Source organism: Talpa europaea (assembly GCF_964194135.1).
Source record: "Talpa europaea genome assembly, chromosome: 2".
Taxonomy (NCBI): Eukaryota; Metazoa; Chordata; class Mammalia; order Eulipotyphla; family Talpidae; genus Talpa; species Talpa europaea.
The window spans coordinates 114,875,528-114,902,503 of record NC_140068.1 but is presented as its reverse complement, the minus strand read 5'-3'; the positions used below and the strand labels follow the sequence as shown (position 1 = coordinate 114,902,503).

Below are 26,976 nucleotides of genomic sequence, written 5' to 3'. Positions count from 1 at the left end.
TAATTGGACCTCAAATAAATTTCTATCATTGTTTTTCATCTAAGGGATGCTAAGTCCTTAAATGTGAAATGCTATTTCACAACCGAGTCCCATGGGCAACCATTTCAATCATCTATATTCCAAACACTTATACAACCTGAAGGCAAAATCATAAAACAATCTATTGAAGGGGATTCTACCTATAAGGAGATAATGTTATACAATTATGTAGCCTTCAATAATCAGAGTAATAGATGAACTCCAAGAATATTATTTCCTCCTTGGGTGTTTTTGTTTCTGTTCCATAAGTGAGTCATATAATAGTCAGTATTTTATTCTCTGTTTAGAGCCTGGATTGTAGGTATCTCACAGTGTTAATGACACAGAGATATAAATGCTTGGAGAAATTCAGAGAATCAATAGCCATGTTGACACCCTTCTATTGCAAATAAGAAGCCGGTGCAGGGTGGGTATAGCTCAGTGGTAGAGCATTTGACTGCAAATAAGAAGCCTCACTAAGGAAACCATTCTGCCTCTTGGAGCTGAGTACCCAGTCCTTTAGCATCCTTAGTGTCCATGTCACATCCACAGCACACCCATGCCAATCCTACCTTTGCATGAACTCTCATTCTCCTGTACTCCCCATAGGTCCTTTGCTCTGCATTAGACTCTTTAGTTATTAGTTATATTCAGTTTTAATTTTTAAACTGAAAGTTTTACATATTTTTCTATTCTCAGATTATAAACTTTGTGAGAACAATGTCCTCAACTCCTATTTTTTTTTTTTAGGACTCCCACCCTTTGCTTAATAAATGCTTTTTGACTGAATTTCCTTATTTGAACTTAAGAATTGCAAAACAGAATTAAGTTCTTAATGTAGCCTGATGAGTCCCTTGTGATTTGGTTACTTTTCTTATTTACTTTCACACATTGCTTTCCTGCCCTATGTACTCTATCCCATGGTCACCCCCAATAATATGCACTTCAAACACAATTATGCGTCTCTCATCATTGATTCATCACACATTTGCCCCAACCCGCCCTCAGTTTTTTCCACCCTGCACTTCTCATCTTACAGAGCTCAGCATAGATATTACAACCTCCAGAGAGCCTTTGTAGAAGCCTGAACCCTCCTGCATGTGCTCTTCAGTGGCATGGCTGGACCTCCCTTTGCTCAACTCTACCACAGCATCACATGATTGCAGTCATCCAATAGTTGGTCAAACTCTCCAGAGATGGAAACAACTCGAGACATAGGGCTGCTATAATTTCATCTTCCATGCCTAGCATGGGTACTTAACCTACCCTGGGCTCTTAACATCTGTATCATTAATGAATGAAACAATGGAGTGAGGCAGACGAGGAAGAAAAGTCCTTACTAAAGCATAGCCTGGGAAGACAACCCTGTGTCTGTCTCAGTGTGAGAAAACAGCAGCTGGAGGCCACATTCCACTTATATCAGCAGTGCCATGGCAAGCAATGTACATGGTTGCAAGGTCACAGAGTCAATCCCATTTCAGGATGATCATTTTTTCCTTTTCATGGCTAAAGATGGCACCATGAATCCTAAAAGTGAGTGTTATGGGTGACAGGAAACCTGAGAAAATGTGACTCCTGGGAACAACTTCTGGATGTCCACACCATGGAAGTAAGCTCTGGATTCATTGTGGGGTATCATTATCCAGGAGTTGGAAGCCCTTAAGGAAGTTGGAAGATGTGTAGTCAGCAGAGGCTGTTCTTTATTCATTTTGGAACCCACTGAACTGTGGCCACCATTCTGAGATTGGGTCAGGTGGAAAGTCCCCAGACTGAGTCTGGTATCTTCTCTATACCTCCTCCTCTTCATCAATCTGTAAACCACATTCCCTCCATGCTTCTATGCTGGGCTCCACATGGCATGCATAGTGCCTTGTTTTTCAGACAAACAGATGGGACGCTCTCTAGAAAGCTGCTCCAAGTCAGAGGAAGGAGACTGTTCTTTTCAAGAAGGAAATTGCTTCTGAAACATTGGGGTCTCTTCTTGCTTTAGAACCTGCATCTCTCAGGCACCATCGTTTCCTCTCAGATCTCTTGTCATGATGTCAATCAAGTCAGCTAGTTTCCCTGGGAGATAACAGTGATTTGGAAAAGCACCCTGTAAACACAAGCTTCAGGGCAAAGTTCCAAACTCCCCATATGACTGATCCCATGATGGATCATTTTCCATGTGTTCTCTTTGCTGCCTCTGGCTTTCCCTTGCTGACGCATGAGGGTATTCCTAAAGGGACTCACCAACTATTTGCAAAATGGCAGTCGCTCACTGGTGATTTTTCCAAATGCAAGTAATGGGTTAGTTTGGGGTTGGTCTGCATGGGGGAGGGGCACGTGAGCTCACGTTGGGGAATTTACCAGTAGAGGAGGAGATAACTGAAAGTGGGACTGAGAGGTAAAAGAAGACATATTTGCTTGGGAAATGCCCTCCTTTGATAGCCATTAAATAGCTCATGAGAAGCAGTTATTTCAGTGCTTTAGACAATTGAAAGATGTGGGAGATACCCACATGTAATAGATGGTCTTTGAACTAAAGTATAAATGAATGTCAACTTATATTTATTTATTGTAACCCTATAGTGTCACAGTAGGAGTACTCTTCTAAAGAATTATGTAGTAAATACTCTTGAGTATGTAGAACTGGATTGAGTTCTCAGCATCAAAAATGAAAGAGGACAAATCCTTAATGCAAAGACCTGCTTTTCTTTTGTAAGCCTCATTAAGTAAAGCTTTTTCTGACCTAAAAGGCTCAAGAGCTTCTCTTCAACTGTTTAAGTGGCATCCCAAACCTTCTCTTATTATCTCAGAGCATCACCAAATTGTGTTTGTTATTTTAAAATAAAAGTATATGAATTATCTTTTATTACAAATGATAATTATGTATCACAGAAGATGTTTTCAATTATGAACATTTTTTCTTACAAAATAAACAGAAGGACTATCTGTAGTATATTAAACAGAAGACGTCCAATAATGTAGTATAATATGAGTTTGATACTCAGAAAAGAAGTTTGCCTAGAGGGCCTCCCTAGTGGCACAGCGGATTGAGTGCAGCGCTGTGAAGCTGTCTGAAGCCTCTGAAGTGCGGGTTCGATTCCCGGCCAACCAGGGAGATACCCACATGGTGCAGCAGACTGCTCCTGTCTCACCTGCTGCTCCCCTCAGCAGTGCTTTCAGTCCATCTGCCTGTTCTGCTCCCCGTTCTGTCTCTGATGAATCCTCTCACCCTCCCACGCCTCTGGCCTGTACCCCAGCTTTTGTATAAATAAAAACAAATCTTTGGGGGAAAAAAGAAAAGAAATTTGGCTAGAGATAGAGATTTGGGATCCATCTGAGTTAGATATAACTTTGCTGCTAGAGAGAATCTAGGAGTAAACATGATGGAAGTGCAATAAGTAAGCCAGAGTTTCTTAACCTTCCACCTATTATTGTTGTTGCTATGGAGCATGCCCATGCATTGTGGATGTTTAACAACACCCTTGGTTTCTACTCACTACACACAAGACACACTCTTGTCCCCCACCCAGATGTGACAATCCAAAGTCTCCAGATACTACCAAATCTCCCCTAGAGGGCTAAATCAACCACAGTTAAGAATCTTGAATTTAATCTATAGGCAAACAAAAAGCATCTTGTAGTTGGCAAAAATTTGTTTAAAAGTCTGGAGGTAATGTAAAAAAGGAAGAAGAATATTTTAAGAAAGAGCTGATCGAAAGTTGAGGAACAGTATTATGAGTATCAACTCCACTGGTTTGAGACGAGAAGGCTATGGTGAACACACGGAAACTAGTTCCCTCTCAAATTGCTTACTCTTCTTTAATGAGAGAAGCCTACAATGTTTGTGTAGTCCTCTGCATCTTTGCATTTCAACCTTCTGTCTATAGAAATCTTAGACTTGGACCTTGGAACCCCTAAGTACTGGGGAGAAGTTTAGCAAAAGAGATGTCTTCATGGATGCCATTGCCATTGTCAAATCCCAAGGGAGGTTGTGTAACAGGAGTTCCATGCTGCTTTGGGACATAACTGGCGTTGATGGGAACATGGAGGTAGTGGCACACTGGGAATCATTGGACCAGTATCCAACTCCCCTGGCAGGTGGAAATGATCACAGGTGGTGTGACTGAGGCGCATTAGAACAGCCAGGAACACCTACCTGGGAGTCTGGCTGGGCAGTGCTGGATGCCAGACTGGACAGCCCTGGAGGCAACGGCATCAGGAAGTGGTGCTGGAGGACTGCCTTAGCTGCCAGGTTTGAAGGCCAGTCCCAGTGCAAGCCTCAGAAAGAGAGAGGGAGAGAGAGAAAGAGAGAGAGAGAGAGAGAGAAAGGGGGAGAGAGAGAGAGAGAGCAAGCCCTGGAGTGCCTGAACCCTGGCTCAGCAGGTGGCCAAGGGGACAGATCGTGGGACTCCTATGGATGCAGTAGTGCCCATGCCACGCCACACCGGTGCTTCCACTGCTTATGTGAACATCAGGCCCCGCTGAAGCCTGCCTTAGCAGCCAGGTACACTCACACCCACTACCCTGCAGGGCCCACCACCTGCATGAAACCTCCTGACCAAAACGTAGGTCAGGTTTGGATGCACTGGCTGGAATTTCACTTTTGAATACCATGCTGGAATTGAAAATGGACCAATGAGGTTCAAGCTACCAACAGACCAATCAGGTTCAATCTCTCACTAGTGCCATTCAAGGCTTTCAAGACCATTCAGGAATTGTAAATGGACCAACCAGATTCAAGTTCAACCAGCTCCAACCAAACAGCTGGAATTGTGAATGGAGCTTGAGACTTGAAAGGCAGGTGCCCTATAGGGGTTATAAGCTGAGGTTTCAGAGGGCTTCAGACAGGTTAATCTGGGCTTAGACCCCCACGGACCTCTAATACCTACAAGACCTCTGTGGGCCTCTGTAACCTTCAGTAGATCTCTGTACTTCCAAGAACTTTGCATCTGATCTCAGCTTCAAGCCGCAGTCAGACTGCTGCTCCAGCCTCTGGCCCTGACTCTGACAGAGCCTGCTGACTGGCACCATTAGCTCTAAAAGAGCTGTCTGATATAGGCTTATGCCCAGCATCTCTAAGGCCTATTACACTGTGCCTCTGGTATTGCTGCCTACTAACCAGTGCTGGCCAGTAACCATCTCTAATAACCGTCCACTGCTTCTGGTCCTCCAGCATCACTTCCTGATGCTGTTGCCTCCAGGGCTATCCAGTCCGGCATCCAGCACTGCCCAGCCAGACTCCCAGGTAGGTGTTCCTGGCTGTTCTAATGCACCTCAGTTGCACCACCTGTGATCATTTCCACCTGCCAGGGGAGCTAGATACTGGTCCACCGATTCCCAGTGTGCCACTACCTCCAGGTTCCCATCAAAGGGACAATGCCATCTTGCACAAGAAAACTTTGCTTTGAACTACTGGACACCGCAGTAGAAAGTCTTTCCTTTATCCCAATTTCTCCTTTGTTAATAAACCCTATTGTTGCACTCTGAGTCTGAGTTGTTTCTTACACTTATGAGCATATGGGTGAGGACCCACAAACCATGCCATTTCCAGGCCTTTGTACACAGTTTCAAGTGGAAATATGCACAAGTTTGTAAATATAAAGTTTGAGAATATACATGCAGATCAAATCTGTTTGTTTGGAATCCATTACACACTCCCGGGAAAGCAGGCCTTGGGCAGTGAGACAATCTTCCCAAGAAATTTGACTCACTTCCTTATTGTGGTCTTCTTTGTAAAAATAAAGTGAAATTTTCCAAAAGGTCATAAAATTCCTTTTCACCCCAGAACAGTAAAATGTAGCTTTTATGAATCCCTAGATGTGTTTGGGGAGAGACACCAAAAACACAAACTTACATTCCCAGGCAATCTCTGTTAGGAGAGCTCTCTGGGCTACCCTTCTGAAATGGTCATGCACTGTTTGATTTCCAAAATGGAAAATAAAAAAAAGCAAGCACAGGTTTTTGGTTTGGTGTGGTTTGAAATCTGAATTTTCACTGGTAAAATCTCTATTAAGAGAAATAAAATGTTGAATTCTCCCCTGCCTTTATGAGGAGTATTATTTTATTCAGTCTTCCAAGTAAGAAGAGTTGATTACTACTGAACTGTTAAAGCCATGGCAGCTACCAAAGAACTTGAGTCATTTCTATTGGTGGAGTCCACATTCAAGGATTCATACAAATACTAATGCCCTCTGTTCCTAGACCTTTTGCCCATCACGTGGTACCCTTGGTTGGATGTGGTCAAATATATCTCTGAAGGTCAGTGTAACAGAGCAATAAAGAGAAGGGGAGAAATTGATCATTCATTTTCACAGCAATGGAGGGACTGGTTTCCCCACCATCGTCCTCCTTTTTCATTTGACCACCTTTCCTCCGTGGACATGTCTTCTTTCTTCTTAAATTCAACATTTTGTACTTTGCTTCTCTGATTCAATATCTTTTTTGAACTCTCTTGGACCAACAGGAATACTCAGTTACTTAATCAATATTTCAGAATGGTGGTAACAAGAGAAAAGTATAAGACTGAAAATGATTCTGCCACAGTGCATCCTTCTTTGAGCCACAGTCATAATCAGAACAAACATCATCTTTTGCTTAACAAAATAATATAATTATTATTGACTGTGCATGTCTTTAAACATAATTGAGTCACTAATATAGCTGTCAGATATAAAAATCTAAAGCCCCACAGATATTTCAAGCTATGAGTAATCATTCTAGAATTTTCCTTGCTTATAACTTTCTTTACAAAGAACACCTCAAAGTTTCAAGGCATCTAGTGCCAGTCACAGTTTCTAAAGACAGAGCTTTCCTCTGCTCCTCAAACCAAAGCATATCTGTCCTTAATGAAGCACTCTGAATTCAGCCAAGGTCACAGAGAAGTTGTCAGAGTAGGAGATTTATTCCATTTATCCAACACTGTTCATTAAGCTCCTACCACATGCCAGGTGCTCTCTGAGGTGTTGGCAATTAAATGGCAAACCAACGTGATCCCTGTGCTTGAAGTCCTTACAGCCTAATTTGCAAGATTTCTCACAAATAATAAAAAACAACCACAGATACTAATTATGATATGAAGAGAATAAAAAGGAATGTATGCTTAGGAAGAAAAGTGAAGGGACATACTTTAATTAAGGTAGTCAAGAAGGCCATTTGGACATGGTCATGTTTAAGCTGGAGTCTAAAGCATAAGTGAGAACCATGGAAAAGCAGACAGAGAACATTCCAGACAAGAGGGACAGCATGTGCAAAGGTCCTGTTTGCAGTAATAAAACAGAGGCCAGAACTGGGGGAGGGGAGAGATCTAACCTGAGTCCAGAGCACCAGAGAGGGGCCTGGTGTATCAGGTCCATTAGACCAAAGGAAAGAGTGCAAGCTAAGTGTAATGCAAAGTCACTGCTGGGTAGTAGGGAGGGGGACACTACTAGCCTATCTATTTTGCTTCTATATGGAGAAGGTTGAGAATGGAGCAGGAAGATCAGTTTGGAGGTGTCACCCTGGTTTAGCTATAAGACATGCAGGTGGACACCAGGATGTTGGGTGTAGAGATAGAAAGTACACAGATTTGCAACATGTTTTGGAGGTAGACTGAACAAGATTAATTAATGGATTAAATAGGAGGGTGTTAGGTTGGAGAGAGGTGGCAAGGTCAATGCTGTTTTCTGACTTGAGTGATTGGGAGGATGGTGGTTCCATTTTCTGGGATGGAGGAGCCAGGACAGGTTGGCTAGTGGGGAGCATCATTTTCCCATCTGTGGACATGCTGACACAGAGATACCTGTGACATGCCCATAGCTCTGTCTGTAAAAGCAAAGTCAGGTTGGGGTGAGAGATGCAAACTGGCCCTCAAAGGAGAGCTGAGCTGGAGTCTCAGCATATGGATAGAATCAGAGCTCCACCATGGATGTGGTTACTGGGGAAAGAGCTCTGGTAAAAAAAAGAGGGCCCAGGACCAGCCTGGAAGAACGTCATCATCTGCTGGGCAGGGAGAAGGCACAAATAGAGATGGTGGTAGAAGTAAAGTGAGTTAATGTGATGTAGACAGAACCAAAAAAAAAATAGAAGGCACATTTCAAGGAGGGAGGTTACATAGGGCTGAATGCTGCTGAGAAGAGTGAGCTGGGGGCATAAACAGGAGCTCTGGATTTGGCAATGGGGTAAGAGGAGTGAGCAAAATACATATAGATAATAGGTATGGGTCTATGGCAAAATGCTTAGGCAGGCTCCTTTCAGAGAGGGATACCTGCTGCTTTTCTGTAGGATGTGAACACCAGTGTCTGAAGGGAACTCTTTTTTTTTTTTTTAAGACTTACTTATTCATTTTTTACACAAGAACTGGGGTATAGGCCAGATGCGTGGGAGGGTGAGAGGATTCACCAGAGACAGAGTGGGGAACAGAACAGGCAGATCTACTGAAATGCACTGCTGAGGGGAATAGCAGGCGACACAGGAGAGATCTGCTGCGCCATGTAGGACCCTCGCCGGCATCCGGGTCGAAACGGCGCTGCAGAGGCTTCGGACAGCTTCACAGTGCAACGCTCAACCACCTGCGCCACCAGGGAGGCCTGAAGGGAACTCTCAATTAGCCAACCCCACTCCCAAAAATCAGGGTAGAATGAGGAAAATGGTTATAATTTGAGGCTCACCAGCTGCTTTAGGTATAGAAAAAGGCTTGTTCTTTTCCATGTCTCTCATCTTCTCATAGAACAGTTATTTGGAAAGACTGGGTACTAGAGAACAGGCACCAGAAAGATGGTCAAGCAGCAGGCTCACACCCTGTTCCCAGTGAAGCTTCAGCTAAAGGGATAAGATGGCCCAAGCTAATTTGCAAGTATGGAAGGAACAGGGAAATTGAGGGGAAGAAAAAAAGGAAAAGCAGCACCTATGTTGACAAAGTCTCACCTTGGGGCTTTAGACAGCTTGTGGGGAGGGCAAAAAATTTACTTTCTGGTTAAATCTCTCATGGGGAAACCCTGGTTACAAACAGGACTTACATTTCACCCTCTCCTTAGGGAGCAGGCCGAGGCTGTCCTGTAGGTGTGCCTGAGGCATTCCCAGGTTGGCATCAACAAGAAAGTAAATCAAGCATCCTGGGGACATTAAAACCCACCTTTGACATTGTAATTATATTCAAACTAAACAAATGGCAGGCAAGGGAATATAAAGAAATGGAAACTTGGGTTTAGTTGTTACATTGCCACCGAGCACAAAAATCAGGCAAGTCGATCACCTTGAGGGATCATTTATGATCAAGAGCCCTAATTGCCAGGAAACTCTAAGGGCAATCCCTCCAGGGACAGCTGTAAGGATTAGAAAGGAGAAGATTTCACCAAATTCATCCATAATCACAATTTTGTGTTATTAAATAGCAGCCTGTGGAAGAAGCCTTAGGGAACATGGCTCTTGTCCCTAATAAAGGGCTAAACAAAATGGATTACTTAATCATTAGCTCTTTCTTTCCTTACGCTACTCCTTTAAAATGAATATTTCAGAAACTGCAATTTCCTCTCAAATGTATTCTGACCTTCCAATATTCCAAAACCCTCCCCCATGTCTGACTACACAATTATTTGAAATAACTCAATTAGATATTAGTTGCATCATTTAGAGATGTGCCTTCAAGAACAGTAGAAATACTTCCAAAGGGGAGGCAACTTAGCCTGCACATTCACACAGGACACTTCCCAGTACTTGTGGATTAGACTCTATCCAGCACCACTTTTACTAATTCCTTGCTGGTATCTGCACCTTAGAACAGCCTCTGACCGCAGATTCCAATTCTCATCAGCTGTTTTTGTTTTAGTTTTCCTTTTCTACTGCTATGGAAGTCACTCCATCTATTTCTATTATTTTTGGTGGCTATGTTAGATTTAATAAGAGCTGACTTAATTTGGGAATGATTAATATAAGTCATATCTCTAGCCCCTTCCCAGCACCAATCCAAGAGCAGCTTAGAATTCCTTGATCTGATTACCCCTTACACTCCATTTTCATCCAGTATTTTAAGTCATTTTTAAAAAAAATTACCATAAGGTAGACAAATTGCTTGCCATTGCTTTCGAAATCTCAAAGCTGGTTTTCTTCTTCCTGAAGCATGTCCTTTAGCATTTCCTTACTGACAGTCTGTGGGTGGTAAAGTCTGTTTTAGTGTGTCTGAAAGTGCTTTTTGCCCTGTTTAAGAAAATACTTCCAGTGAGTAAATACACTGACAGCTTTTTTTCCTTGAAAACTTTAAAAGCATTGTTCTACTGTCTCCTTGCTTCTTTGTTGTTTTTTGAGAAATCAGTTATCAGTCAACAGTAGTTTCTTTTCAGGAGATCCATTTTTTAAATCTGACTGCTTATAGGGATTTCTTTTTGTCTAAGGTGTCTGTCCTCTGTCCCTTGTGGCATTTTTGTTGTACTTCTCTAAAGCTGAGGATTTTTTTTATAAGTTCCAAGAAGTAATCAGTGATTATTTCTCCAAACATTGCCTGTGCCTCACTCTCTTTGTTAGTTCCTCTTCTGTTTTATTTTAGTTTTTGGGAATTTCCATTCAGTTCTTGTCAGTATATCCAGCATTTAAAAATATGTTTAAATGTCTTATTCAACATATCAGATGTTTTATAACTGTTTATTTGCTTGCTTATTTGTTTCAGGCTACCTTTCTTTCCTTCCATCTCTCTCTCTCTCTCTCTAATTTCCTTCCTTCTCTCTCTCTCTCTTTTCCTTCCTTCTTTCTCTTTCTTCTCCTTTCTTTCTAATTGAGGTGATATTAGAATCTCCCCATCGGGTATTGCTGCCATAGTGCACTAGCAAATCACCCATAGGCCATTGTGCTTTCTCTCTTTGTTCTTACTCCACCCCCACCCCCTCCCCCGCTGGATGCTTCAGTTCTGTAGTGAGCTTTCAAGAGTTAGTTTTAAGTTTGCCTTTTGCTTCATTTGTTTTCTCTGTATTCCATATATTAGTGACATGATATGGTACTGATTTTCTCCTTCTGACTTATTTCACTTAGAATCATCCCTGCCAGTTCCATCCATGTTGTCACAAATGCCATGAGTTTATCTTTTTTGGTTGCTGAGTAGTATTCCATTGTGTATCCATACTTCTGGATCCACTCATCTACTTTTGTGCATTTAGGTTACTGTTCTACTTTATAGCCTGAAACAAGTCACCCAATCTGTTTCCTTTGGATGGATAACTTCTTCCTCAAGGTTATGGGCATGATTTGGAAGGAAGCTAGAATTTTAGGGTCATGTGCCAGCCAGGATTCTATCAAGAACAAAGAAACCCATGGATAATTCTCAAAATGAAAATTTTTGAGATTTGGACCTTCAGGAGGACCTGCCCTTGGAAAATGTCAGGGACACTTCTGCTAGAAGGGGGTGATTTGAAGGAACTGACTAAGGAGATTTGGTAAATCCCAAAAGTTCCAGGAGCTTGCACCATTGACCTCAATTGCCTATAATATCAAGTGTGTGATTGCTAGGGACTGTTCCAGAGCTTCTGCTAACCTTATGTCTGCAATCTTCCCACACTTGTATTTTCACCTGCCACTAGAGAATACAGTTATCTTCTCTTCTACATCTCATGAGAAGGACTCTCATTGGCTGTCTCTCACCTGGAACCAAATGGAGAAAGGGATACTAGGAGCTGTTTGTGGTTTCAGGCTTATCCCCTGCAGTGCAGAGAATGGGAAGGAATGATGGTGATTCCCAGTTGTCAACAACTATTTGTCACTGATAGCACTGTGTGTTGCACACATATTTTTTATTTGCTATTAATAACATCATTTATAATTAGAACGGTAAACACACCAATTTTAAGAAACCCAATAGCCTAAGAAATCTATTAAATTTCCCAAAATCACACAGCAAGACACTGGCCCAAATGGGGCCAAAATGCAGGTTTTCTGCTACTTAAGTCAATTACTTTCATGAAGTCAAAAATAACCTTAAGAGAAAATATCTAAAATCAATCATTTTTGAAAGTTAGAAATCATTTTTGAGAGTTTAGAAATTCTGTTTCTATTCACCCCTATTTGACTTTTGGAATCAAACTCTAGCACCTTTCTTCCTAATAATTTATCCCATGTCAGCACACTTGTAAGGCTAGAATACAATTCACCAAATGGTCTATTTCCTGATAACCCATACCTAGAGATGTCTCAGATAACCCGCACCATGAGCTAAAAGTCACTACCTCAAAAGAGGTCATTTTCATTCTTATTTCACATGCAGTTCATATTCCAGTTTCTTGTTAAGTATCATTTAACAAATATTTCTCTAGTACTTTTTTTTTTTTTTTTGCCAAGCTTACAATTTCTGTGATCATAATGATAATTTAATACGACTGACTCTGGTATTAGGTTAGCAAAGTATTTTAAAATATGTCGGTAAAAATATGAATATTAATTAAATGTTCCCACATATAAGCTTTAAACTCAACTCCCTAGGCTGATTGGAGACAAAAGACCTTTATTAAATGCTATTTGATAGGTTAAGTATTTTAGTTTCTCTGCTTATCTTATCATAAAAGAATATTTTCTGTCATGTATGAAATGGATTAAAAAAGGGAAATAGAATCATATTATTGTCTGTTAGGGTCATGTATCATAAGATAATAGATAAAACAGCACTTTCAAGCAATGGGCTTGCCCCTTTGCCCTGGGTCATCAGGCCTGATATCACATTAGGTTTTCATTCTGTTTTAAAATATTCATAATTAGGTAGCTGATTCTTTGAGTGGATAGAGTGTGAGCAAACATATCTCTACATTTTTGTGCTGGTGGAACTGTTATCTAACAGCATCTGGGGCACTTTTAGATACCAATCCTTTAAAAGATTGCAAGCACTAAATGAGGAATCATTGAGCATAAAAATAGGACTCTTAATTTTCACAAACCTTTTATGTCTGGCAGTCACTTCCCTGTTGCATGGCTTCACAAACATGAACTCCCTAGAGAAAGAGCTCTTTTTTTGTTCCCATGTCCTCACTCCTCTTTAGCTTCCATATAGTGTAAAATTTTAGAGAAAATGGACAAAACCAGTGAACGCATGAAGATGACAGAAAGAGGATGAAGCTGGAAGTAAATAAGGCTGGTTGCATGTTGGAAGAGTTGGTGCAATTTAGGAAGGAGTTCACAAGGCAAATACCTATATATAAATGATGTTTCTCATTAGATTGGGAGAGGGGATCAAGGGTAAGACTGAGAATACAGAAACTCATGGCGTAAAGCATATGAGAGCTAGGAATTCATATGGGGTGTGATATGTGGGCTAATGCAGTCACCGTCAAGAATAGATACACACCTACACCCATCACAGCATTATTTATAATAGTCAAGATATGAAACAGCCTAAGAGTCTATGGATGAATAGATAAAAAAGATGTAATATACATATAATGGGATACTATTGAGCTATAAAAAAGAGTGATATCTTGCCATTTTTGACAAAATGGATGGACTTTAAGGGAATTATGCTCAGTGAATTAAGACAGAGAAAGACAAACACCACATGATTTCATTCATATGTTGGAACTAAACAACAACATAAAATTTTAAAAACACTTCAAAAATAGAATAGAATGGTAGTTGCCAGAGGGTAGGAAGCCTCAGGAGTAGGTAAAGAGGATAAAAAGTTACAAGCTTCCAGTTATAAAATAAAGTCATAAGGATGTAATACATAACATGGTGACTATGGCCAATAATGTTGTGATACATTTTTGTGTCACAATTCCAAGAAACTGAATCTTAAAAGTCAACTTTATATGCTGATGAATGGTGATCATTTTGTGGTATATATGGCAGTGATTATTGTGGTGATTGTTTTGCACTGTATAAAAATATTGAATCATTTCATTATACATCTAAAGCCTACATAGTGTTACGTGTCAAATTTAAATCAACACAAAATTAATAAAGAAGGTTAGATAATGTCCTGCAGACATATCTATTGACTGGTGTTCCAAGGACATGAAAGTGAGAAGATAAAGGACTCTGAAAAACTCAAATTTCCCAATTGGGCACAAGTATCTGCTCTGTAGACAGAAAAGAAGATGAAACTATACAAAGAGATATGGGGGTTGGCTGAAAATCTGTCCACATATTTAAGGCAAGGATGGTTTTCTGCAATTATCACAACAACTGCCTGTGGGGTTATAAAGCAACTAGAAGCATGATGTGGACTTTTCTACACTTGTTTCCTAATCAGAAGAAAAGAAGTAACCTTTGAAATGTAGCAGAGAAGGCATTCCCACCTGCCAGACTACTCTTGGGAATTTTCACTTCTATTTGAAGATCATGCGACTTCAGCATTTCCTATCCACTTAGATTTTCTTTCTTTCTCTTGGCATCTCAAATGAGATTAGGATCATCTGTTAGAAGTTTCTTGATCCTGGTTATTCTCCAGCATGGTTGTTTTTCCCATTGGTAGTATTATACATTGTTGCCATGGAAATGAGGAATAATTATATCCCATAAAAAGGGAGACCACCAGTAATTGCTTAAGAGTACCAAGTAATTTCAATTACTCAAATTTCAAGTTACTGTTTAAACACATAAATGCTTTTTGATTACTAAATACCTATGCCCATGATTTTGAAATTTGGGGTGTATTATTTATTTATTTATTTTTAAAAGATTGATTTATTTATACAAGAACTGTGGTACAGGCCAGATGTGCAGGAGGGTGAGAGGACTCACCAGAGACAGAGTGGGGAACCGAACAGGCAGACTGACCAAAGACTGCTGAATGGAGCAGCGGGTGAGGCAGGAGAGGTCTGCCAAGCCATGTGGGTTTCCCCCCAGCTGGCTGGGAATCGAACCAGTGCTGCAGAGGCTGTGGACAGCCTCACAGCACTGTGCTCAACCCGCTGTACCACCAGGGAGGCCCTGCCACTCTATTTTAAAAGCAGCCTGTTGATGACCAGAAAAGCCACTGGGTAATGGAATTACAAAGGCAAGTCACTTTAGCACTCTGGAAATTCTCTGAATTAGGATTTTTTCATAAAGGGAAGATATTATTTCTCCATTCTGATTTCTGTTCTCAAGAGATTAAAAAAAAAAGCAGGCAGTGTGATTGCATGGTTCTGTTTTTTTTTTTTTTTTATTTTCTAGAGGCATGTCTTATTTATTTGTTTATTATTTGTTTGTTTGGTTTATGCATGCACTGGGTACAGTCAGAAGCACGGGAGGGTGAGAGAATTCACCAGAGCCAGAGCGGGGAGCAGAGCAGGCAGAAGGACCGAAGTACACTGCTGAGGGGAGCAGCGGGCGGCAGGAGAGGTCTGCGCGCCATGCGGGACCCTCCTCTGGTGGCCGGGGAGCAGCCGGGGATCGAACCTGTGCCGCAGCGGCTGCGGGCAGCTTCGCAACCCAGGGCTCAACCGCTGCGCCACCTGGGAGGCCCCAATTGCATGGTTCTAATATAGAAAACCTAGATGAACTGGGAATGCTTTGGCATCCATTATCACAATCTCCTGTTTACCTTAACACTTCCTGAGCAGCAAGGTGGCTTCATTGTCTTTACTCAGCTAACTCTGCTTCCTAATCCCAGTTTAGCTTCTGATTTTACTGCTGAGCTTTGGGCACTCATTTAACTTCTCAGTGTTTCCCAGGAGAGTGTGTTGGCGAGTCCAACCCACCTTAGATTATGGAGTGAATTAGGAATGAATAAAGTGATGGTTAGAAAGGGTTTTAAAACAAGAAAACAAACCATAAATAACACTGTAGTGATTAACCCTGAAAAAAATCCAAGTAAATATTAGGATGTAGCAATTAATTTCATTTTCATTTTTGCTCAGGAGATTTGAAAAAGAACCTTTCCTGAGGTATAGCCTGAAGCATCCAATATTGGCTTCACTGGTGTATCTCTACCCTCACTAGTCATATGACAAGTTACTTCCCAATATCATTTTCTGTCATTGTCAAGTATAAAATCGCATTTTCTCTTTCTACTGTGGACCTGTTCTACAGTAGAAAATTGTGCAAGATAATTCTGGAACATAGACTGTAGATGAAAAGGCAAGGAAGTAGATTCTTCTCTAGAGCCTCCAGAAGGAATGTAACTCAATTGATACTATGATATTCTCCCATGATACCCAGTTTGAACTTCTGAGTTCCATTCCTATAAAATGACACTTAAGTGTGCTTTTAAGTCATTAATTAATGTTTAAGTTAATTTTGTGTTAATTTGTTACAGAAGAAACAGGAAGTTAACACAGACAACATTACCAAGGTTCTACCTCTCTAACTCCATCAAATCACTCTAAATAAGTCAATAGAAAGTTCATTATTACCAAATCCATTAATCTTACTTGACCTGTCAGCAGCTTTCCACATAAATACTTCTTCTTACTTGAAACATTTTATATTTGACTTGTAGGACACTAAACTGTGCTGGCTTCCTCCTAATACATTACCACCTCCCCTCATATTCAATCTCATTTTGTTGGGTCTTCCTGCTTTTCTTCCCAGTCAACATTGGAATGTTGTAAAATTTAGTCCAGGGATATCTTCTCTAACCATGTATCTCTAAGTGATCTTACATAACTATGATAATAATCTTTATGATGAAGGCAACTGAATTTATGTAACCAGTCACAAATCTTCCATAGGCTCATATGTCCAGCTGTCTATTTTGCATGTAAAATTTGTTGCCTAATAGGCATCTCAAACACATCCAAACAAACCAATTAATTTTTCTCTTTAATCCTTGTGCTTCCCCTGGTATCTTTATCCAATTCTTTCCCTGTGTGTTAAACTGAAAACCTTATCTTCACCCTTCACCTTTTTCCCCACAATTTGGTGGAATCTGTTGGCTCTGTATTCAACATTTCTCCTGAACACAAGTACATCGATCCCACCATCATATCCCAAGTTCAAGTCTCTATCTCCTACTGCAGTGTGCAGCCCCCACCTAACTCAACTTCACATCTCCCTTCTCCCATCACACTTTCACTATGCCCAATCGTAAATAGTTCACTTTCTACACAGTAGTGAATATGATGCTCTTGAAATGTAGTATTATAGTATAATACAATATAGTACTTTATATATTATATATACAACTATATATTTATATATGCATGTAAGGATATATCTCAAATATGTTAGGGGAACAAAAGCAAAAATAAACAAATGGGAATACATCAGACTAAAAACTTTCCACACAGTGAAAGGAACTATTACTAAAACAAAAAGACATCTTGCCAAATGGGAGAAAATATTCATACATCATACATCTGACAAGGGGCTGATATCCAAGATTACAAATAACTCACACAATTCAGGAAAAATAAAACCATTAACCTAATCAAAAAATGAGCAAGTGCTACGTAGGCACTTCTCCAAAGAAGGCATACAAAGCAAAATGACAATTAGATACCTCCTCACACCTGAGAGAATGATCCATGTCAAAAAGACCAGAAATACTTTATTTAAATCTCTCTCTTTTTTTAAGATTTATTTATTTATTTATACAAGCACTGGGTACAGTCAGAAGTGTGGAGGGTGAGAGAATTCACCAGAGCCAGAGCGGGAGTAGAACAGGCAGACTGATGAAATACACTGCTGAGGGGAACAGCGGGAGCGGCAGGAGAGGTCAGCATGCCATGTGGGACCCTGGCCCGGGCGGCTGGGGATCAAACCAGCGCTGCAGAGGCTGCAGGCAGCTTCACAACCCAGCGCTCAACTGCTGTGCCACCAGAGGCCCAGAAATACTTTATTATAATCAAAATCAACAAGCAACTATAAACCACACTACAGGGGTGGGGGGGGGGAGGGAGGAAGGATTAGGGTCAAAATAAGGGGGGTGGGAATTATATAGGGAATATAATCAAGATGAAAATACAAAAATTAAAAATGATGTAAAAAATATATAAAATTTAAAAAAAGGCCAGAAATAGTGTTGGGGAGGATGTGGAGAAAAAGAAACCCTCTTACAGTAGGAATTGTATTGGTAGGAATGTAGGCTGGCCCAGTTCCTATAGAAAACAGCATTGAGATTTCTTGAAACATTAAAAATAGATCTACTAGTGCAGCCACTATGGAAAGCTGTGTGGAAATTCCTCAAAACACTAAAAATGAACATATATATGACCCAGCTCTTCTATTCCTAAGAATCTAACCAAAGAACACTAAAATACTAATTTGAAAGGAAACCTGTACTCCTAATGTTTATTACAACACTATTTACAATAGCTAAGATATGGAAACAACCTAAATGCCCCCAAATAGACAAATGTATTAAAAAGTTGTGGGATTGCATATAGTGGAATACTACTTAGCAATCAGAAAAGATAAACTCATGCCATTTGCGACAATATGGATGGAGCTGGAAGGGATTATGCCAAGCAAAGTAAGTCAGAAGGAAAAAGATAAATATCAGATAGTTTCCCATATATGTGGAATATAGAGCAACTGAACAAAAAGATCAGGAAAAAGATAAAACTCACAAGCTGACCATAGATCTGTGGCATTCCGCAAGGAAGGGGGGAGGGAAAGAGACAAAACAGGGGAGGGAAGAGCACAAGGGACTGTGGTGGGGGGTCATGTCTGCTACGGTGATGGGGGAACTACAGGGACTAGACCTGAGGGGAGAATCCCAATACTGTACAAAAATGAACAATGCAAGAAAATAAGTAATTTTAGAAAAAAAAATAGATCTACCATATGATCCAGCAATTCCACTCTTAGGTGTCTACCTGAAGTTTATATAAGTTTAGCGTAGAAAGTGCTCCATCAATAGGGAAGGCCTCCTTGAAAAAGTGTCTTTCCCCATCATGATCAGAATAAAATCCTAACTCCTTATAAATCATGTAAGGCATAATTCCAACTCTGGCTACAGTCCTATGATTGTCCCCTTTATTCAGTTTGAACCAGTCACACAGTCATCTTGCTGTTTCCTAAAGATGCCAGCATTTTCTCTCAGGATCCTGGTATTTCCTCTTCTGTTTGCCAAACAGAACTTTTGCCTGAACTTTCTGTGCCTGCTCCCTCCCCTTATCCAGCTCACCACAGAGATATTACCTGGCCACTGACTGACTAATGTCGTATTAAACCTACTGCTTACACACACACACACACACACACACACACACACACACACACACCACTCTTCCCTTCCCCTGCTTTAGTGTCAGTTTTAGCTTTTCCACTATTTGTATTGCTCATTCATTCATTGTTTTTTTTTTATATAATGATTTATTTATACAAGCACTGGGTACAGACAGAAGCGTGGGAGGGTGAGAGAATTCACCAGAGCCAGAGAGGAGAGCAGAACAGGCAGACTGACTAAGTACACTGCTGAGGGGAGCAGCGGGCGGCAGGAGAGGTCTGCGCGCCATGTGGGACTCTCGCTTGGAGGCCAGGGATCGAACCGGCGCTTCAGAGGCTGCAGGCAGCTTCACAGCCCAGAGCTGAATCACTGCACCACCAGGGGAGGTCCTCATTCATTCATTGTTTATAGGCGTGTTGCTTGTCTTATCCACAAGAATAATGCATGCGGAGAATTATGCCCCACAAAGATAGATTTTTTTATAGTCTTGATTATTTGTGCATCCTCAGCTCCTAGAATAGGGCCTGGTACATGTTAGGCACTCTATAAATGCTTGTTAGCACTTCCATATCTTAAAGCCAAATATCTTGCTTAATATAGGTATATAATTATGTATGTACATGTAATATACATGCACACAATGCATGTATAGTATATATTACATATGTAATATATTAGCTAGAATATGTATATATACATATGAATTTATATACATATATTTATGATGAGATAGATAACTCTAATTTAAACTTCTTGAGGTTAGGAACCATATCACATGTTTCTCTTGTCACTCCATAGAGATGAAAACAGCACTAAACACATAATGACTTCATTTTTAAAAAATGAATAGTTCTTGATTTTGCCTTTTTGATTTAAACTCAGCATTAGCCCTCTTTTCAAGTCTTTGCTCAGTTATGTCAGGAGATCTTACTATGAAGCCCATCAATGGAATCTGGAGAGTCCATAAAAGTAAAATTATAAAATTTTATTGGTATTTGTATTTTCCTTGGGGAAGGGCTCACAGATTGCCTCGGGTTCACAAAAAGTTCAGTTCTTTAAAGGGTGAAAACCACTGAGCTATCCAGAGATATCTAGATTGTATTTCTGTGTCTCCTCAGCTTTGAACAGGGTGGAGGCAAGGGCCCACGCAGGGGTGGGGAGGAGTTTGTATGCTGGAGCACAAGGTGGTCCTTGGGGCTGATGTGCCAGGGCTTGACCTTTTCTCATCCAGACTCACCTCTACTTCTCAGGCCCCAGATTTCATACCAAGCTTAGGAGAGGGAGCGAGAACTCTGAGGTTGGGTCTAGTGACAGGCAATTTAGTGACAGGCACCATTTTGCATGCTATGGCTGAAGAAGAAATTGGAAGGTTTAGAGTCTACTCCCTTGGCATTGCAACTCCCCAGTAGCACCTGGAGAAAACTCCAAGGCCTTCCAGGCTGTTCAGCTGTGACTCACTGTAGGGTAAATGATTGTCAGGCTTTTTTGCCCTCCCACCATTAGATTAAATGCATGCCTGATGGTGGATGCCTGGAGTAGGGTGTGGGCAGGCATAGGTGGGTATGTCTGGGCTGAGACTGGCTTATAAGAGAAGGGGAACAAGCGAGAGAGAAGCAGAATAAGAGAGCAGAAGAGAGAGAACGCCAGAGAGTCCAGAAAGCGTGAAAATTTGCTGGGGATTAGGAGGCCTGCTAGCCTCCCAGCCCTCTTGGCACCCCTGCCTGCCATGTAACTAGTAAAATGGCAATAAAAGCCTGAAAAGTCACCGAGGGCCCCAGGACTCCTTCACCCATCTGCTTGGATCATAGAGAACCAGCTCTGTGCCTTCCTGGCACTACACTCACCATAGGTCATAGTCAAGCCAGGACACGGGGCATAATAGAAGCTGTCCCGCTCATGTCATTCATATGTCACTCATCACACACCACTGTGTGGCAAACACTTATGTCAGTGTCTTATATTAGTAGTAACTGTTATTTATTTCAACTCTGTATGTACACTACACTCAGCCTGATTAAAGGGTAACACACATAGTAGGTATACTTAACTATTTTTTTCAAATGAATAATTGACACCACATTAAATAATAAAGTAGCTATGTTTGGTACCACTAGAGTCAACGTAAGGGCCACACCCTAAAAGTGTATAATATCAATAAAACCTTTGCACTTCTAAAATCTGTGATCATGGGGCCTCCCTGTTGGCGCAAGAAGTTAAGACACAACCTATGAAGCTATCGGCAGCCACTGCAGCTCAAGTTTGATCTCCAGCCAGGGAGGTGACCCACATGGCACAGCAGACCTCTCCTGACTTCACTGGTCCCCTCAGCAGTGTATTTCAGTTTACCCGGCTGTTCTTTTCCTCACTCTGTCTCTGGTGAATCCTCTCACCCCTGTACCTCTGGCCTGTATACATAAATAAATAAACCTTAAATTAAATAAACAAACAAACAAACAAATAAATAAAATCTGTGATCGTGGATTGAGAGTTTTACATGATAATAGTTTACATTTACGTAGTATTTGACAGTTTATAAAGCACCTGAACATGCATTCTCACTAATCTCTCACTATGTTTAAGTGTAGAGGGTCTTTGGGGAGTTTCTTTGCTCTATGTCACCATCTCCTTTGCAGCAACCCAAACAATTTAGGTTGTTTTCCAGAGAATTAAGTTTTTTAACTCCCTTCAGGTTAGAATCTGATAGTTTTCTCAGTTACTGAGTCCTCTTACTACTATTTAAACCTGTCTCCTCTGGTTCTAGCTTTAGTAGTCATTTAGATAAGACCCAAGGAGTTAATGTTTTCTTGGCAAAACCTGGAGGGATACTTTGCTATTCTTACCCCTCTTTCATGAAAAACTGCTTAGCAATAAACAGTTGATCTACTTTAAATAAGTAGCCTGGACCAAATGGGAGCTCTTAGGGCACTAGCAAATGGCAGTCTACCTATGGCTTATGCAGTAACTGATGTTGTTATAGGACAGGGAGAGGGGCAGCCCAAACCCCGCAAACCTGCCTATTCTACATGGGTTCTGCCATCCGCCGCATCAACACAAAACATAGGAGACTTTAATGGGAAGGAACTTTAATAAAACTAGGAAACAATACAGGTAAGGCAAAGAGTCTAGTTTCTAAATGAAGCACCCAAAGTTACCCGTCCCCTCGTGGGTAAAACTCCATCCATATGGGATCGGCCCAGAACAAGGCCCCAAAGCCTGCTACAAGTCTAAAGCATCTTCCAGTGGGGACCCACAGAAAAGGGTCACAAACAACCGGACAAGCCCGGAAGGAAAAGAGCAAAATCAACATCAAGATAAAAGCTGCCATTGTCACCTCCCCACGGGTCTCACCCACATCTGTGTCACCCAGTCCACGACCAAAAGACAAGCACAGTTTCTTCACGTGTCTCTAGGCTCCATGCACCTCCTCCAGGTCTCCTGGCTCCATCCTGCTTCCTTCCTCAGTCTCTTCTTCAGCTTCTCTTCCTGCTCAGCTCCACCCTTCCTTGGGTGGGGCAGGGAACCTGGAACCTCCCCCTTTCCTGGGGACCACCCTGTTACAATGTTACTATTTGGTTTGAATATAAACAAGGGTAGAAAAATGTCCACTAGAGGGGCCTCCCTGGTGGCTAAGGGTAAAGTCTCAGTGCTATCACCACTATGGCCTGAGTTCGATCCCTGGCCAGGTTGCTGACCCACATGGTGCAGCAGACTTCTCTTGTCTCGCCCACTACTCCCCTCAGCAGTGTATTTCAGTCAATGAGCCTGTTTTGCTCTCTGCTCTGTCTCTGGTGAATCCTCTCACTCCCTGAACCTCTGGCCTATGCCCTAGTTCTTCTACGCCAAATAAGTAAATATTTCTTTTTTAAAGAAAACTGTCCACTAGTCAGCTTTGAAAGTTGCTACAACAGTGTCAGGTCTCAAATGAGGTAGAAGGGTTGGACTGAAAATCTCTCAGACCTCATGAATCATGACTTTTTTTTTTTTTTTAAGATTTATTTATTTATTTATGCAAGCACTGGGTACAGTCAGAAGTGCGGGAGGGTGAGAGAATTCACCAGAGCCAGAGCGGATAACAGAACAGGCAGACTGACGAAATACACTGCTGAGAGGAGCAGTGGGGGCGGCAGGAGAGGGCTACGCGCCATGTAGGACCCTTGGCCGGGGACTGAACTGGTGCTGCAGAGGCTGTGGGCAGCTTTGCAGCCCAGCGCTCAACCGCTGTGCCACCAGGGGAGGCCTGAATCATGACTGTTTTAGAAGCACACTCTTTCAAAGTGGAGAGCAGTATTTCTTAATTGGACAAATACTATTCAGGAAACCTGGGGCAGCATCACAAATGACCACAGGGAAAATACTACAAATCTAAGGCTAGAACAACAAACATAAAGGGCTGTGGTGCACTGAAAAGGCTTTTTAGAAAAGCATGATGCTGGCTACATACAGCCATCAATTTTATATTGCAGGAGAAAAAATTGAGCAGCACAAAGAGCAAGTCCTTTAATAGCAGGGTCAGCCCCACATGAACAAAATGTCCAGCCTCACGGCCCCGCATCACTCTGCTACTGCAGTGGCTTGGTCCCAGCATTTGCTCGTTTGGGTTATCCCTGAAGACACTGTCAGAATGAGGAATGGTTAACAAATTGACCTTGAAGTAGCCATTTCTGTATTTGTTCAAACTGATATTTTAGATGTTAGCAGAGAGTTTCTTAAGTCACTAGAGTGGAAGGATATAATAACAGAACAGAAAACATTCAGAGTATGGGGCACAATGTTTAGTAAGGGATGAGAGGCAGTCATGACATGATTTGGAGCAGAAGCAATGACTTTGGGGGTACCCACATTAGGGACACACAATGCTGATTTTGCAAAGTCAACATTTTTCCTATAAATTGCTCTATTAGGAGTTTCTCTAATTAAATAAACAGAAACACACGGAATCCATCTGACCCATTGTCCCACCTCATTTGACCCCAGCCCCTTGCAGAGATTCAGGTTACTTAAGTGACCAAAACACAAGTGAGGTTAACAGAAACTCCCAACTTGTAAAGTTTTAGGTATTTTAGTATCTCTATTATACAGTATCTACCTTTCTAATTAGCTCATGAATACAGTATACATTTTCATTTTAGTAACATCTAACTCAATCAGTTGTTCCAAATCACTATATTTTTCTTAAGTAGAGTTGTGACTTATCAGCATACAGATGGAGATTTGGGATATTTTAAAAAGTGAGACTTCTCACTTTGCTATGGTAATCAAGTAAAGTGACATCCTTTCGATTGACTGGTGAATTATGAAACCAGATCAAACCACAAGTTCTGTATTTATTGTTGCAAAAGCAATAAAGAGTGAGTTAACCTTAGATTTAAATCTTGACTGTTCATATCTGAACTCAGTGGCCCCTGAAAAATCACTTAACCTCCCTGAGATTTTTTTTAATTTGTAAAAATCAGGATGATAGCTGTTATCTAAAGAAGACTGTGTGAACTAAATACACATGTTTAGGGAACACGCATTGTACAGTGTAAAGTGTCATTTAAAAAAGCAGGACTATTCCCCACACAGGTGTCTCACGTTAATGAGAAATTGGAAAGATGAGGATGTGGTAGGAAGAATCTTTTAGAGGTAGGACTTGTTTAATATATACTTTTGGTCCTGAACTACAAATTAGATCAGCACTTAGGTATTTGAGTTGGGCAATTATCAGTATCTCACTGAGCACATATCTAAAGTGAATGTACATTTTTGCTTGAGGTGTGGATTACAGGGTGGGGCAGAGTTAGTGGACTAAGATGCTTTCTAAAATTGGTAATCAAATCATGTGAGTTGTAAGATAATGGAAAGATTGGCCATTGAAGAGCATCTGGGAACTTAAAGAGACTTGGTATAATACTCCCTTTTGATTTCTCCTTGATTTTAAAATGTCATTTGCTTCACAGACTCTGAAACCTCCTAGGAACTCTTGACCAACCTGGAAATACATTGGTAAGTGTTAAGAAACTGATTTAGGACTCTGAAGGTTTACTTCATGTGTGTCATGCCACTGACCTAGATTCCCACTTCCGCCCTCTATCCCAGACCCAGACCCCCTTCTCCAGCTCTGCTTTTCCAGGTCACTTTTACTGGCATTCATATACCAGCTGCCTGAATATTGCAGAACATGCTCTGTTTACTATTTAGCCCCTCAAAAAATAAATGCCTGAGCGCATATCATTGGGAATGTATTTATAGAAATATAGATAACTTGTGATAAATAGTATTGATTGAGCATTAACTAAGAAACTGATTCTGAGCTGGGTTGTCTTTGGATGTTGGTGTGGATTCTGAAAGCTTTCTTAATTCCATTCTGATATCGGAGTTTTTACTACATGTTATTTGCTGAAGTCATTTCTCTTTCAGGATTACAACTCCCTGTAAGTTGCTTGCCCTTATTGGTTGTATGTCTTTTTAATGACTTCATAAGCAGTTTGGCGAAGAGTCTTCCCTGCATATCCCCTCTGCTCTTAGTAACTCCAATTATAGTACCAGTTTTTGTTCATGTCATATTCTCATTGTGCTTTTTAAATAAATGGTGACAGGATGAAGAGGGAGGAGTAAACAGGATGTTGGGGGTTGAGGAGAAGTTTGGAAAAATGAATAAAGCACTTTGGAGTTCCCCATGAAGAAGCAATTGACTTTCTATATTCACCAAATAGCCCCTTCACTCACCATTGCATGATTCAACCATTCTGGAAAGAGATCATCTAAGACCTTCGGGTAAACAAGTTCTCGATTGTAGAGAAAGAGACTCCAGAATGATAAAAATACAAACTGGAAATCAAACACAAAAGTAGCATCAGTAGGTTTTCTTTCAATTAAAGTTTTCTAAGACAACTAAGGAAGCATAACAAAGTAAAACTAGATACTCATTTTTAAAGATCTTTTACATATCTATTATAGAGATATAGAAATGTTAAATGAAGAAAAAACAATGCTATTGTTGACTTGCTATATCCATCCCCTCTGGGTTTTCTGGAGAGTTAGGGGTCAATTATTTGTCATCATGACAGGCAGTGAGGTTATGGATAAACAGGATTCACAGACCATTAAGTCATTTCATTTTAACTGATTACTTCTCTCTTTTCTAGAAAACTTCTCTTAAGAGTGTTGAAAGCAGCCACACGGAATGATTTGAGTGTTACACTGCCCCTGCTGCTCTCTAAATAGGCACAGCAAGAGGAAGCAGAAAGGCTGGAAGAGAAAAGTGACAAACCCGCAGGATAATTTATAAGCTAGCTAATTGAGAGTTGGATCTCTCTGTCATTCAGAACTTTGGGTTGATCCTCATCTTCTTGTGCCTCTTGGCTATCTTGTCAAAGCATCTATCCTCTATGTTATAGTCATGGACTGATGGGAAAAGAAACTACAAATCTTTCAATCTTCAAAAATTTCACAGGCTCAATTTCTAAGCCTTAAAAAAAAAAAAAGGAAGAAACTGTATTGTTATACAAAAAAAAAAAAAAAACAAAAAACAAACTTGGCCGTTGGAAGATTTATGGGGGTGGAGGAGGAGGTGTCCTCCAAAGTAAAACTGGAAATAAAACTGGAATGCCAGAACTTGCTCCTTTATCTGAGAACTCATTAGGGTTTGGAGAGTTTCATTTTGCATTTAAGTTTGAAGCCTCAGTACTATGATAAGCAGAACAAAAACAGGTAGAAAGGATTTCATCATTTCCAATGATAGGTCCTGCTGGGCAGGTGATGTGCTTAATCTCACTTTGTTCCCATTCTAATGAGTGAAAATATGAACGATGTCATAAAAATATGGACAGTATCAACGAGCAAGCTTACTATCCCTTTTCATCTGTCTTGCTTCTTCACAGTATCCATTCATTTAAGAAAACAAATGGGTCACCCCATTGTGCACCCCACACCAGGTATTTGAATCCCTC

The 26,976-nt window shown here is 40.9% G+C and overlaps 1 protein-coding gene across 1 annotated transcript in view; it reads right to left on the bottom strand.

The window, feature by feature from the left end:
• ADTRP (androgen dependent TFPI regulating protein) overlaps positions 1 to 26,976 on the bottom strand; it is a gene marked incomplete at its 5' end in the record, with an annotated part of 63,300 nt that overhangs the window by 22,510 nt on the left and 13,814 nt on the right. The window contains one exon of the mRNA XM_084228169.1: positions 25,754 to 25,855. Within this exon, the coding sequence (XP_084084295.1) occupies positions 25,754 to 25,855 (102 nt within the window). The remainder of the gene's footprint in view (positions 1 to 25,753; positions 25,856 to 26,976) is intronic.